The 15,021-nt window shown below is 39.0% G+C and overlaps 1 protein-coding gene across 3 annotated transcripts in view; it reads right to left on the bottom strand.

The window, feature by feature from the left end:
- Shoc1 (shortage in chiasmata 1) overlaps positions 1-5,349 on the bottom strand; it is an 87,745-nt gene extending 82,396 nt beyond the window's left edge. For all 3 annotated transcript variants that reach the window (XM_031377531.1, XM_031377530.1, XM_031377529.1), the window contains exons 1-2: positions 5,120-5,349; positions 1,324-1,403 (exon numbers count right to left, since the gene is read on the bottom strand). In XM_031377531.1, the coding sequence (XP_031233391.1) occupies positions 1,324-1,389 (66 nt within the window). In that variant the 5' untranslated portion in view covers positions 1,390-1,403; positions 5,120-5,349. The remainder of the gene's footprint in view (positions 1-1,323; positions 1,404-5,119) is intronic.
- Between the last annotated feature and the right edge of the window lie 9,672 nt (positions 5,350-15,021).

Here is a 15,021-nt window from a genome sequence, read left to right on the forward strand (position 1 = left end):
TGACTATGTGTATTTCTTAATCTCATAAAATGTAACAGAGTTTTAGTTTGCTTGAATATCTTTGTGCTCATAGATGGGGCAGGTTAATGTAATAGTAAAAAATGAAATTTTAACTTGTCAATTAACATTATAAGAACAATGAGTTATTTCTGACTTCTACTACAACTAATTTATTAACTATATACCTGGACTTGAAATTCACACCTGGAATTTTTATAAGCTACTTAGCTTCTCTGGACATTATTTCGCTAATTGTGAAGCTCTCAAACCTGTAGAATAATAGTATTTGACACATGAGTACTTACAGTAATCAAATGATATAATCCATTACATGGACGAAGTATCTGGTTCATCGAGACATGTGATTTTCACAAGAACAATGAACAGGATTACTTTAGTGCCCATTCTTTCTTTCTGTGTACGTGTTTCTTTCCTCTTTTTGAGATGGGGTATCACTACAGAGCCCTCACTAGGCTGTGTTAGCTTTCTAAGTACTGGGATTACAGCCATGTGCCACCATTCCCCATGTCTCTTAAAAGAAGACCACTTCATTTAATAATCACCCTTCAAACTCACCAAAAGTTTTTCTTCAGATAGCTTCAGACTTATTTTTGCTATTTAATTATTTTAATTTAATTTAAAAGTCCCTTACAAAAGCGGCCTTTTAAAGAAATATTAAAGGTTGAAACTAGGGTGAGATGGCTTCAGAGGTTGAAGGCACTTACCACCAAGGCTGATGGCCTGAGTTTGATCCACCAAGACCCACACAGTGAAAGACAGAACCAATTCCTACAAAGCTGTTATCTTAACCTCTACATGCACACAATGGCAAGAGTATATACCCCCCACCCACATATACAAACACAAACATGTTTACATACATGTATACACAAATGAGTGTTTTAATTACAGTAAAAAAATTAAGGTAATTTTAATGACTCTGAAAACAACTAAAGATTAACCTATGGATTACTGACAACTATCATATACTGAATATACCTAATATGTCTTCAAGAATAATTCATGGGCTGGAGAGATGGCTCAGTAGTTAAAAGCACTGACTGCCCTTCCAGAGGTCTTGAACTCAATTCACAGCATCCACATGGTGGCTCACAACCATCTGTAATGGGATCTGATGCCTTCTTCTGGTGTGTCCGAAGGCAGCTATAGTGTACTCATATACGTAAAATAAATAATTCTTTAAAAAAAGATTATAATACCCATGTCCTTCCTGGAAAACAACTCCATACAACAGGCTACCCCTTTAAAAAAAAAGAAAAGAAAAATTCATAGTAAATGGATAGCAAGCCAGTAACATCATACCTCATGTAAATAGTCTATTGCGTAATATTTGAAGGCTGAAAACATAGTTCTTCCATTCAATGCCATACAAAGTCCAATATCTAGAAACATAAAAGTTAAATGTTGGTAAAACATCCAAGCCAAGAGGAGAAAAGTCTCTTAACCACAAACTTTTCATTCACTTCTTTTTTAAAGGATCCTAAATAATAAAAGTATAAAGCAACATTTATTTTTGTGATAGAAAATCTAATATGGAAAATAATGTACATTGTTAATTTGTATATTTCTATCTTGACTTTTAATCCATACAAGTTGGTGAGTTCAAATATGTTTAACATGATAATTTTGTTGAAAAGAGGCTGGAGTAGAAGAAATGGACACGGTTTTATCCAAGGTAATTGTGTTTCTCCAGGGATTTCAAAATCAAATAATCAATGCCAAAACTCTATAATAAAGAAATTAAGGGGGAGCTAGAGAGATGGCTCAGTGGTTAAGAGCACTGACTGCTCTTCCAAAGGTCCTGAGTTCAATTCCCAGCAACCAAATGGTGGCTTACAACCATCTGTAATGAGATCTGATGCCCTCTTCTGGTGTGTCTAAAGACAGCTACAGTGTACTCACATAAAATAAATAAATAAATCTTTTTTTAAAAAAAGAAATTAAGGGCTAGAGAGATAGCTCAGTGCTTAAGAACATTGGATGCTATTGTAAAGGACCCAAGTTGAACTACCAGGACCCACATCTTACAACTGTTTATATGTCCACTTCCAAGAGTTCTAAAGCCCTCTTCTGACCTCCAGAGGTACTGTAACATATGTGGCATACAGACAGGCATGCAAGCAAAACACTTATATGCATAAAATAAAAACAAATCTTTTCTTTTTTTTTTTTTGGTTTTTCAAGACAGGGTTTCTCTGTGTAGCCCTGGTTGTCCTGGAACTCACTCTGTAGACCAGGCTGGCCTCAAACTCAGAAATCTGCTTGCTTCTGCCTCCCAAGTGCTGGGATTAAAGGCATGTACCACCACATCTGGTGCATTTAAAGTTCTTAAAACCTATTTTAAAAAAGAAACAGCTGGATTTTGAAAATTATATCCATTCTCTTACTTAGAAAATCAAGGGCCTGGAGTTAGAATTTTCTAATAGCTAACTCATTCGGAATAAAATTATTATTGTATGATACAGCAACCAGGCCAATAGACTACTGAAAATCAACAGAGCTACTTAATAAAACAATAAGTAATTAGAACAACAAATTAGGCCAAGATGGTTCTCATATTAAAGTCAGAGAACTATAGCTTAGAAGTTATTAAGTATATCAAGTAGTTCTTAGTATTTTTGCCATTAGAAATGTCTGGAAAGAGTGGGATGTTGTGATTCATGCTTTCAACCAAAGCACTAAGAATGAGGAGGCAGGCCTGGTGGTGGTGGCGCACGTCTTTAATCCCCGCACTTGGGTAGATTTAGAATTCAAGGCCAGTTTGGGCTACGTCGTGTGGTGAGGTGCTCTCTAAATAAATAAAGTCTACGGGATGCTGAGAAGGTTCATTGATAAAGGATTTGACCAGCATGCCCAAGGCTGTGGGCTCAATCCCTACCCCTGCAAAAAAGAACCAAAATGTCTCAAGGAATTCAGATGTCAGATATTTTTACATAAAGCATATTAATAGTTTTATTAAATTTAATAAATATCTTAATAGAAATGGTTTTTGCCTAGTGCTATTATCATTTCATTTGTTTGTGGCTTACCCTTTGTCTTATATAATGTGGTATACTGAAGTCTGAAGACCTGAGATATAGTCTAGACGGTGGTGGCACAGGCCTCTAATCCCAGCACTCTGGAGGCAGTGGCAAGTGGAGCCCTGAGTTGGAGGCTAGCCTGATTTACAGCGTGAGTTCCAGGACAACCAGGTCTATGGAGAAAAATCCTGTCCTCAAAACCAAAACAAAACAAAGCAAAAACACAACAGAAAAAGAAGACCTGAAGGTGTTATCCACAGGAGAGGGCTATAGTCTACCCATTTTCAGTTATCATTTTGTAAAACTTTTGTTGCATCTCTATTATTTATTCTCTCTCTCTCCTCTCTCCCTCTCTCTCTCTCTCTCTCTCTCTCTCTCTCTCTGTGTGTGTGTGTGTGTGTGAATGAACAATATGTGGAATTCTGTTCTCTCCTACTCTGAAGGTCCTAGGGATCAAACTCAGACCCTCAGGCCTACGGTCAGGTACCCAAAGTGAACAACCTTCAACTTGCTGAAGTTTTAAAAGCAAATAAACTTCTAAAATAATCCACAACACAATTATTTTGATTACTAACAGAAATTTTTAGATATTAGTCTTTAAACTGAGTAAATGCACACCCCAGATTAGTTTTGATATTGACAGTCTTAAGTACCCATAAGTGTGGTGCCAGCTGTGTACTGTACCCACTCTTAATGTCAATGTGACATTCTTTCACTGATGACTGAGAATATTTATAATCATTATACCTCTGTGCCTTTCCACACATTGGTCTTTGAAGCAAATGAATTCTAGAATTTTCACGTCTTTTTCAAAAATCTATTTATGTATAAGTGTTCTGCCTCTGTGTGTGTGTACCATGTGTGTGCCTGGTACCTCTGGATTTCCCGGGGTTACCAATGCTGAGAACTGCCATTTGGGTGCTGGGAATCAAACCTGGATCCTCTGAAAAAGCAGGCAGCACTTTAACAACTGAGCCATAGCTGTAGTCCCAAATTTTCCTGTCTTAAAATTACATTTTCTCAGAAAATTATGGTTGCATAACTTTCCTAGAAGTAAGTTTACAGACTAAAAGCAGGCACAATTCTACTCAGTCTACAACTCAATTTATGGTTAGCATTTATATTCAATTTTCCATCCTTACGTGTAAAGCCTCGTATTTCTACCAGCTTTAGAGTAGTCACTCCCATCAAACTACTTTGAAGAAAGCTTTTTTTTTTCTTTTGTATTGGCTTCGATAATTGACATTCATGCTATGAACTACTTAAGATACCATATACACTCCCTATCAGAATTTCATCTGCTAGCTCTATTGCCTTGAATAGTAGGTATCCGAACCCACCTTAGTTTGGTGGATGGATGGGATGAAAAGATAAATTGGCTTTATGTTTAAAGGCCAAACACGATAAAGTCTCAGTATGGTAGGCCTCTTGAGAGCTAGAATTAAAGGTGTACAACACCACACTGGCCAGAGACAATTTTTTTAAAAGATTAACTTTTAAATTGTAGCAATTTCCCTGGTTTATTTCTAAACCTACTTCTAAAAGATTTTATGTTTCCTCTCTGCTCCCTCCTACCAGAATAATGGATCAAAATACATAATAATTATGTATTTTGGTCAGGCTCTTGGACACAAAGTAGGGGAAGTTAGTTTTACCAATATTAACACCCAAGATGAGCACGAATCTTTAAGTTGCATCTTCACCCATTACGTGAAAGCATTCTGGAATTTTCTCTTCCATACTCCCTCACAAAAATCACATAACAACCTTTTTTTTTTTTTTCCTACAAGGGCTGGTGGGGTCGTGGGGTGGGGTGGTGCGGAGGGGGAGCATGTAAAATTGTACAGGCGCGTTTTCGTTACTGTCCCATAACTTAGACAGCTAGTTAGGTGGAAATCCCACTGGCCCGTCAAGCCGTTCGAATTCCCTTTCCCGGCTCCTACTTAATGAGCAGTGGACCGAAGCCTGGGTTCGAGATTTCATCCCTCCTCGGCTACAGAAACCACGTTTTCTCAGAAATCTGCTTTCTAGAGAATTCTGCGCTGCTATTACTTTAACCTCCTCAAATCTTCCCTTACCCTCTGCTAGACAGGCCTTCCTTCCCTCTGACCGGCTTCTCCTGTGGTGAGGTGAAGAGAAAAAAAAAGCCCGCGGCCTTTGACTTTAATAGGAGGCAATTTCCCCGCCCACTGAACACGTGACCTTAGCTGGCGCTGAACTCAACGTTCCCATTGGCCAGGCTAGACTCCGCCCTCTGGGTTCTTCAGTTGCTAGGCTGTGAGAGTCTAGGGCAGTCGGTCTGTTCCGCCCAGAGTTCGTGCCTTTTTACCACAGTGGTAGGCTGGGTGAGGCATGCGTGCGTGCGTGCGTGCGTGCGTGCTTGCGTGCATGACGCGAGTGTGAGATATGACGCTAGGAGTGAGCTGTGACTCTGGGTGAGGTACGACGGAGGCGTCGTCAACCGGAAGCCACTAAGAGCCTAGACTAGGTTTATTTGTATCTGACTACTGTGTTAGTTAGCTAGTGTTCCCAGAAGCAATGCATGGTGGGAGGCTTTTCACACGTAACTTTGAGAGGGTTTAGCTAGCAAGTGGCTTCAGAGAACACAGAGGGCAAAAGGGAGGGGGCGGATGTAGGTGTGTGACCAGGTGGTTGAACGGTGCTGGAGAAAGAACATTTGAGGTGTGGCGGAAAAGTGAGGCAGGGCTTTGAATGAAAATGTGTGGATTTTAGATCTTGATTGATGGGCACTCCCTCACACATTCTAACTTAGAATAACTACACCTCCCTTGATAAAGAACAGCTTATTCCTTTGTGTTTCTAACTTCTGTTTTCTTTTTCACGGTACAGCTTGGCACTGAGCTTCTTCCCAGGAGATTGCGGGAAGCTAATGTGCATTTGTTTTATTAATTCATACCCCTTTCTAGCTAATACTGAAACGCTTATTGTGAAACTTCAGTGGGATAAGCCACTTCATTGCCTTAAATCCCTTACTTCATTCCATTTTCCAACAGGTTTGTGCAGTGTTTTAGCAATATGGATTTAGCAACAATGTTGTGACCCACCTGCCAATGGGGTACATTAGTTTGGATTCTTCCACACATTTTATTAAAGCTAAAATTATATAACTTCAATAATTAGAAAAGTAATCCAGACTCACTAGAACCAGTAAAATCATCCAAAGATATGTTCAGAAGTAACCTTCACTTCTGTCCTGACTCTAAGATAAGGTAACCACTATTTAAAAATCTGGGTTCCAGGGCCAGTGAGATGGTTAGCAAGTTAAGGGACTTGCTACTAAGGCTGATGATCCAAGTTCAAACTCTGGCATTCACAAGGTGGAAGGAGAGACCTGACTCCCACAAGTTGTCCTTTGACCCCTACACACTGGCATGCATGACCCTCCCTATATGCACAAAATAACTTTTAAAAACCTAAATTCTGTCTTTTGATAATTTGCATGTCATTACAAACCTATCAGGTAGTTGAATTGGTCAGAAATATACAATGAGTACTTCATGTTCATCACTAGACAATAATTCATGAACAACCTTCTAGGTCAGCATCCATCCATCTAGTACAAAAACAGTTGAGGCAGTGGTGGCACATGCATTTAATCCCAACACTCAGGAAGCAGAGGTAGGCCAATCTCTGTGTCTTTCAGGACAGCCAGGGCTACACAGGGAAACCCTGTCTTGGAAAAAATAAACAAAACAAAAACCCCAGCTGAATAATAGGGTATCTCATGCTAACTATCTGTCATTATTTATTCAATATGCCACAGCTAATGATTGTGTCCAGGATTTTACCTGAATGAGATTCTTGGATATTTGCTCTTGAATAATTTCTATGGAATTTCTTTTGATTTGCTGTCTCAAGTCATGAGAGCATTTAAACTGATAGATATGTCTTTTTTACCTTTTAAAAAATTATAACAATTTATATTAACAATATCAAGAGGGGTCATTTTTTTCTGAATATTCAGCAGTATAATACATAGCAGTACTGAATATATTACTCTTTAGAAAATTTTGCCAATATAACATATCAAGTACTTTATATTTATTTGATAATTAAACACTTTCTAGGTGTTTATAATCCTTTGGACTTCTTGTTTTTCTTTTTTTAAAAGAATTATTTATTATTATAAATGAATAGAAATCTGTCTTCAGACCACCAGAAGAGGGTGTCAGATTCCATTACAGGTGGTTGTGAGCCAGCATGTGCTTGCTGGGATTTGAACTTATGACCTTCGGTGCTCTTGCCCACTGAGCTATCTCACCAGCCCTCCTTTGGACTTTTTCTTACATGAATTGTCTATTTGCATGTTTGTATGTATTAGATCAGACAATTTTTCTGTTGGGTAGGTTGTCTGTCTTTTTTAAAATCTTGGTCCTGTAGTGAGGCAGAGTATCACATCACGGAGCATGTGATTGGGACAAAGTTCTTCATTTCACCACTGGAAGAGAAGGGATCAGACTGGAGTCTCACTATCTCTACTAAGGTCATGCCTAGATAGGTATATTAGTTAAAGTAAAATCTAGCTGTAGAAATAACAAGACGTTCCAAAGTAACTTAAGTCCAAAGGTAAGGAGTTAAGGATTGATACAACAATTCTGTCTGGCTGTCCATTCCCTCCCCCCAGCCCTCCCCCCAGCCCTCCCACCAAGTCCTCTGGTGACTTATGTTCTTCTGTCTCCTTACTCTGATAGATCTATTGTGGACTTTATTCTCATAGGCTTGGAGAGCCAGTATTTAGAAGGTTGCATGGTAAAGGAAAGAATGAACTATAGGCTAAAGGATCTATGTTTCTTTGTGTGTGTGCAGTTTAAATTGTGAAATATGATATTGATATACAGTGTATAATTTAAAAAATGTGTTAAGAAACATCCATGAAACCTCTGCTCTACTTAAGGAACAAGACATTGTAAAAAGTTCAGAAGCCCTGAATTTCCTTTTGAAATTACAGCTCTTCTATAGAGGTGTTCTGCCCAAGTCATGATAGTTTGCCTTTTTTTTTTTTTTTTTTTTGGTTTTTCAAGACAGGGTTTCTCTGTGTAGCCCTGGCTGTCCTGGAATTCACTCTGTAGACCAAGCTGGCCTTGAACTCAGAAATCTATCTGTCTTTTGCCTCCCAAGTGTTGGGATTAAAGGCGTGCACCACCACTGACCAGCTCTATTTTTAAATCTTTATATTTTGTGTTACTTTAGCCCTTAATTCTTCTGTGCAGTGGATATTATTGAATATACGTAATGTTGGTTTATTTTTCACTGCTGAATAATTTCTATAAATATACCTCATTTTATTTTTCCACTGGTACCATAGTTGGGATCCAAACTGTCCTTCAAAAGCCTGTGTGTTAAAGGCTTGGTTTGGGGCTGGAGAGATGGTTCAGTGGTTAAGAGCACTGACTGCTCTACTGAAGGTCATGGGTTCAAATCCCAGCAACCACATGGTGGTACATAGCCATCCATAATGAGATCTGATGCCCTCTTCTGGGATAGCTGAAGATAGCTACAGTGTACTTACATATAATAAACAAATAAATCTTTAAAAAAAAGAGAAAAAAAAAAGGCTTGGTTCACCCAAACACTTTTAGACAAAAATCTCTTAGAAATGGGCTCTAATGGAAGACAATTAGATAATTGGACTCATGACCTCAGGAAGGATGTTGGAACCTAGTCCATCCCTTCCTCTTCCAGCAGTGAAAGGGAAAACATTAATCACACATTCCCTGCTGTGAAATCCTAAAACAACTGGCCTTGGACAGAAACATTCAAGACAAAAGCCAAAACTGACCAACCAACCTACCTCTTCTCTTCCTCTCCCCTATCCCTTCCTCCTTTCTCTCCCCCTGCCCTCCCCCCACCCCCGCTTTCCCTCTTTCTTTCTGCTACTACTCTCACCCTTAGGATAAAGCTTTACTCTGTAGCCCAGGCTGTCCTCAGCCTCTGCTTCTCCTGCCTCAGCCGTCTACATTTATTGGATTCCAGGACTATTACTGATTATGCTCCCATTGATATTCTTGAATGTGTAGCCTAGTATGCTTGTTTCTCTAGGCTATAAATTTAGAGAATTTTTCTGAACTTGCTCATAAATGTCAGCATGTTTTGAGAAGTGACAGTTCTTGTTACTCTCTATCTGCACTAACTTTTAATAATTTCATGCTTATAAATTTGAGAAGTTGGTAGACGTCCAGTTGTCTTTCATGGAAGGTCCTCAACAGCTACCACATGGCACTAATGGTTATGTGTCACTGATTGGGCCTTAGACACCCGGTTACATGTGGTTGTAATAAAAACTAGAATATACAGTGTTCATGCCAGACACTTACATACTCAGTTATAGTTGGAAGATTCTGTTACTATAAGGAAGAGAGACCAGGTGTTGAGAAATATATAACAATCTCTGCCATGCTAATAATAAACAGCTTTTAAGTGCTGAGTTTTATGTAGAACTTGTTTTATCCTAAACAGTTGGCCATACTTCAGTCCTATATAATATATGATGAGCACTGGTTTGTAAGTGGGCATTGAATGCTTAAGTATCTTACCCAAGTTTAGCTAGAAAGTATGATCCTGAATTTTAAACCCCTGTAGTCTGACTTTAGCATCCATCTCAATCAGGCTGCACACCATCCAAAAAAGAATGCTTGCTTCCAGTCTGCTATGTATACTTTCTCTATACATTTCATAAATGATTACAGGTTATTGTACTTATCTAGCTCCAGGAAATTTTACCTTCCCTTAACCACTCTTTTCCCTACTGTAACTGATGTAACTCAGCCATTATTTTTACATGGTTGAAACTTTTTAGCAATTTCTTTTATTTCTTTTACCTTTAAGTGTGTTTGTATGCATGTGTGTGTGTGTGTGTGTGTGTGTGTGTGTGTATGTGTGTGTGTGTGCAGGCATGCATGTGAGTGCAGGTGCCACTAGAGGCTAGAGATCCTATGATCCTCTAATTAGAGTCGCAGGCAGTTAGTTGTAAGCTGCCTGGTATGGGTGCTGAGTCAGTTTAACCACAGCACCATCTCTCCAGCCTAAACAATTATATTTCTCTGTAAATTCTACTTCGTCATTTTTGCACCATTGTTACTGTAAATCTAAATGTAAATAAAACCAGTTTAAACACATACTCGAATGGAAACTAAGCTCAAGACTCTTCATGGGAGCAGGGAAAGGAGAAATTCCATTGTGATCACTGTTTCCTTCGCATTCTATGTGGCCGTGATGAAAATGGTTAATGTTTAATAAAAACATACTTGGCATCAGACCCTGATGATACTAAGAAGGACAATCACAAATCCTTGACTGAAGTTTCTCTGTTTTTGTTTTTGTTTTTGTTTTTTTTTTGTGAGACATGGTTTCTCTGTATAGTCCTGGCTGTCCTGGAACTCACTCTGTAGACCAGGCTGGCCTCGAACTCAAATTTGCCTGCCTCTGCCTCCCAAGTGCTGGGATTAAAGGTGGACGCAACATAACTAATGGAGGGTCTCACCTCTGTGCTGAAGCTCTTAGAGCTTATCACCTACAGCACAGTCTGAAATCCTTAGCATACAGCAGCCCTATTCACTATGGAACTCTCAATCACTGGCCACTCTCTGAACATTTCTCAGATTTTCCTCCTCTCAAAGCTGTTCGACAGTGCTTTATTTAAAAACACACACACACAATAATAATTGTTTTGCTCATGTCTGCCTCATCCTTCAGACCACAGTCTTCCTGAGATCATGGTTCACTTGCCATGCCTTAATTTTCTTTATGCCTTACCCAAGGTAATCACTGAGAAAAAAAGTTAATTCATTTCTTCTACAAAATCCTTTTGAAGTAACAATTTATTTTTGCATTTCTGTTAAATGTAGGTTTTCACTGTTCTTGCCTGGATATTAATGTGTATAAAATGTTCCACAAGCAAGAGCACACACATACTAAGTGAGCCTGGCATGAATATGGCAAATACTTTTCTTGAGACAGAATTGCATATCAGCTCAAACCAGATCGTGCAGAAAATCTGGATATATGGAATGAGAAGGGCATTGCATAAATGTGTTACACAAGTGATTTATTGTCTTGGAGAACTAATGTATAGGTGTGGCTTTTTATACTATCTTTTGATCATCCTGAAGGAACTGTTTTACATTAGTAGACCAAGAAGAAATATTTTAGTACAACATATTCAGCATTTTTAAAAAGATTTACTTGTTTTATGTATATAAGTACACTGTTGCTGTCTTCAGACACACTAGAAGAGGGCATCAGATCCCATTACAGATGGTTGTGAGCCACCATGTGGTTGCTGGGAATTGAACTTAGGACCTCTGGAAGAGTAGTCACTGCTCTTAACCACTGAGCTATTTCTCACCAACCCCATATTCAGCATTATTAAAGTAAATAATTACTGCTGAAAGAGAGCTGTGATTGCAGTTTGGTTTTTTTTGTTTGTTTTTTCTGGCATTCAGCTTTGTAGGCGTGATGACCTCTCTCACATGGCCAACTCCTCAGTTTTTGGACTAAGCCATCTCACACGATGCTGTACCTTTTATGTGCATCGAAGAATTCATGTAAGCTTAGATTCTGATTAGGTTATAAATTTTACCCATACATTCAACTTGAGAGCATAGCTCAGGAACATATTGGCTGGGATAAATAAAATAATTGGGTCACTATTTCCTTGGGACAAATGGAAAAGCAGACTACAACTTACCATTTCCTTGAGTAATAGTCCCCTAAAATGCCTCCCATTTTATTGCCTAGCGAAATTAGGAGATTTTCCCAAAATTACATAGATATAGTACACAGGCCTTCTATCCAGTAAGGTATCATCATTCACCCACAAATTCATTCATCAACTATTTTGATTGCATTTATTTATTTATTTGGTGTGTGCTATGTATGGGCGTGTGTGTGGGCGCTTGTGTGGAGACAAGCAGACAACCCGGCCAGAGTCTTTTCTTTCCTTGTATTCTCTGAGTCCCAGGGATTGAACTCAGGTCAGCAGGTTGGCAGCAAGTGCCTTTACTCACTGAGCTGTCTGCCTGGCCCTTGTAAATTATTTTAAGCGCATATTATATGCAAGGAACTATGCTAATTGGTGAGAGCTGTCAAGTAACCAGGGAATTAGCACCTTTACATAAAAACCAATCATTCCCTGAGGAAATTAGTGTCATAAGACTATGGAAGTATAACAAGGAAATAATGACTTATGATTTCAACAGATAAGTTGTAGAGATACAAAAGAATAATTGATTAGATAACTAATATTGCATGAGGTTAACAACGCCTTTGGGAAATCTAGTCATTTAGAATACAAAAATATTATAGTACCACTGTATATCTAATAAAAAGTGAGTCAGTGGATTGGAGAGATAGCTCAGTGGTTAAGAGTACTGACTGCTCTTCCAGAGGTCCTGAGTTCAATTCCCAGCAACCACATGGTGGCTCACATCCATTGGTAATGGGATCTGATGCCCTCTTCTGGTGTGTCTGACGAAAGCAATAGTGTACTCATATACATAAAATGAATAAACAAATCTCTAAAAATAAGTGAGTCAGCTTAAAAAGTAAATAAAATGAATTGCTAGACATATACTATTTATTTATTTATTCATGTAATTTATTTATTATTTATGTACCTGCTTCTTTTATTTAGACAGGTTCTCTCTCTATGTAGCTTGGCTGTCCTGGATATATAGAAATGGACTGTTCAGGGCTGGAGAGATGGCTCAGAGGTTAAGAACACTGACTGCTCTTCCAGAGGTCCTGAGTTCAATTCCTAGCAACCACATGGTGGCTCACAACCATCTGTAGTGAGATCCGATGCCCTCTGCTGGTGTGTCTGAAGAGATCAACAGTATACTCACATATATGAAAGAAATAAGTAACTTAAAAACTCTTTTTTAAAAAAGAAAGACAGAAATGGACTGTATAGCTTGCCTCTGCCTGCTTCTCTGTGCATCACCACCAGCTAGGCTTGTAAATTTAGCTGAGTATGCTGAGACATACCTGTAATGCCAGCATTCAGGAAGCTGAGGGAGGAAGATTACAAGTTCAAGGTTGGCCTGGGCTATGCTGCAAAGACCCTATCTCAAAGATAAACAGAGGTCTAGAAACATGGCTCAGTGGTTAAGAGAATTTGTTGTTTTTACAGAGGTCCTGAGTTCTGCCCCCAGCAGCCACATGGTGACTCACAGTCCTCTATAACTCCACTTCCAGGGAATCCAACAGACCACAAGCATGAAAGTCTTCCAATCTCCACAGGTAACAAGCATGCATGTAGTACACAGACTTAAATGTGTGCAAAACACTCATACACATTAAAAATCAAGCCAGGTGGTGGTGGCACACACCTTTAATCCCAGTGCGTGGGAGGCAGAGGCAGGTGGATTTCTGAATTTGAAGCCAGCCTGGTCTGTAGAGTGAGTTCCAGGACAGCCAGGGCTACACAGAGAAACCCTGCCCCCAAACAAAACAAAACAAAACAAAACAAATCAAAAATTATTTTTGAGAAATAGCAAGAATTGTCCCCGGTGAAACTTGGAATTTTTAAAACATTACTTATGTTTATGTGTTTGAGTGTTTTACCTACAGGTATATCTGTCCACCACATACATGCAAAGGAGGCCAGAAAAATTATCCAATTCCCCGGAACTGGAGTTACAGTTGTGAGCTGCCCTGTGGGTATTGGGAACTGAATCCTAACCCTATTCAAGAGTAGCAAATGCTGAGCCATCTCCTAAGTCCCTAAACTTGGAAGCTTAAGCTAGCATAGGTTATAAAAAATGCCTCAGATACCCAAAGTATCCTATATCACATCTGTCAAATATGGAAGACCTATATATTTCTTTTTCTCTCCTTCTCAGACCTTAGTGCTTTTCGAGGTATCCTTGACTGCTCGGTTATGTTTAAGGGTGGAGGTGATGAGGCCCTCTGCCACATTTGGAAAGATGATATTACATTAATAATTCCATTTCTAGGAGAAATAATTTTATGAAAAGCTGAGTGCAGTTCCTTCAGTAAAAATGTAGAGAATGTATAAAGCGGTTTCTCATCCCTTCACATACTTGTTTTTGTGACAATATCTTACACTGGGGCCCAGAATGGCCTAGAAGTCATGATATAGCCTGATTTGGCTCCAAATTCACAGCAAACTTTGTGCCTTGGCCACATGAATGCTGGGATTACAAATGTAAGTCACCAAGCTTGGCTTTTATCCCATCATATTTTTAATATAGGGCCAACCTTATACTTAAGCATATAAATTAACAGGCTGGAGAAATGACTCAGTGGTTAAGAGCACTGACTGCTCTTCCAGAGGTCCTGAGTTCAATTCCCAGCAACCACATGGTGGCTCACACCTATCTGCAATGGGGTCTGATGCCCTCTTCTAGTGTGTCTGAAGAGAGCAATGGTGAATACATAAATAAATCTTTTTAAAAAAGAATATAAATTAACAAATAATTGTTGAACACCTGTTATGTATTCCTCATGTAAAAACTTAATAGGAAGTTAGGCAGCTAATCCTAACAGGAAGTGGGAAGAAGCAGTAAAACCATACAGTCAGGCTCATTTGCTTCACTACAAACTTCAAGGTCTTCAATGTCAAGTGTCAGTGATCATCAGCTCATTCAGTATAGAAGAAAAACTGGTGTTAGTATGTGGCAGCATTGTTGGGACTGAGAGATGCTCTCAGATAGGGCACTGCACATCTGTGCTTACAAACGTCAGCCTCCCTTACATACCAAATAATTGTCGCCCATGTTTCTCAATGGGAGGTGATTTTGTCCACTAGAAAACATTTGGAGATAATATTTTTTTTGTCAAACTTGGGACTATGACTGGCAGCTAATAGCGAATAACAGAAATGCTACTTAACCTCACTGTTCAAACAAAGCAATACTTGTCTCAAAATATCAATAGTGCCAACACTGATAAACCCAGGTCTGAATTTCGTCCTAACTCTTCTGGCGTGTGGGGGGGG

This window comes from Mastomys coucha, unplaced genomic scaffold (genome assembly GCF_008632895.1).
Source record: "Mastomys coucha isolate ucsf_1 unplaced genomic scaffold, UCSF_Mcou_1 pScaffold18, whole genome shotgun sequence".
NCBI classification, from domain to species: Eukaryota; Metazoa; Chordata; class Mammalia; order Rodentia; family Muridae; genus Mastomys; species Mastomys coucha.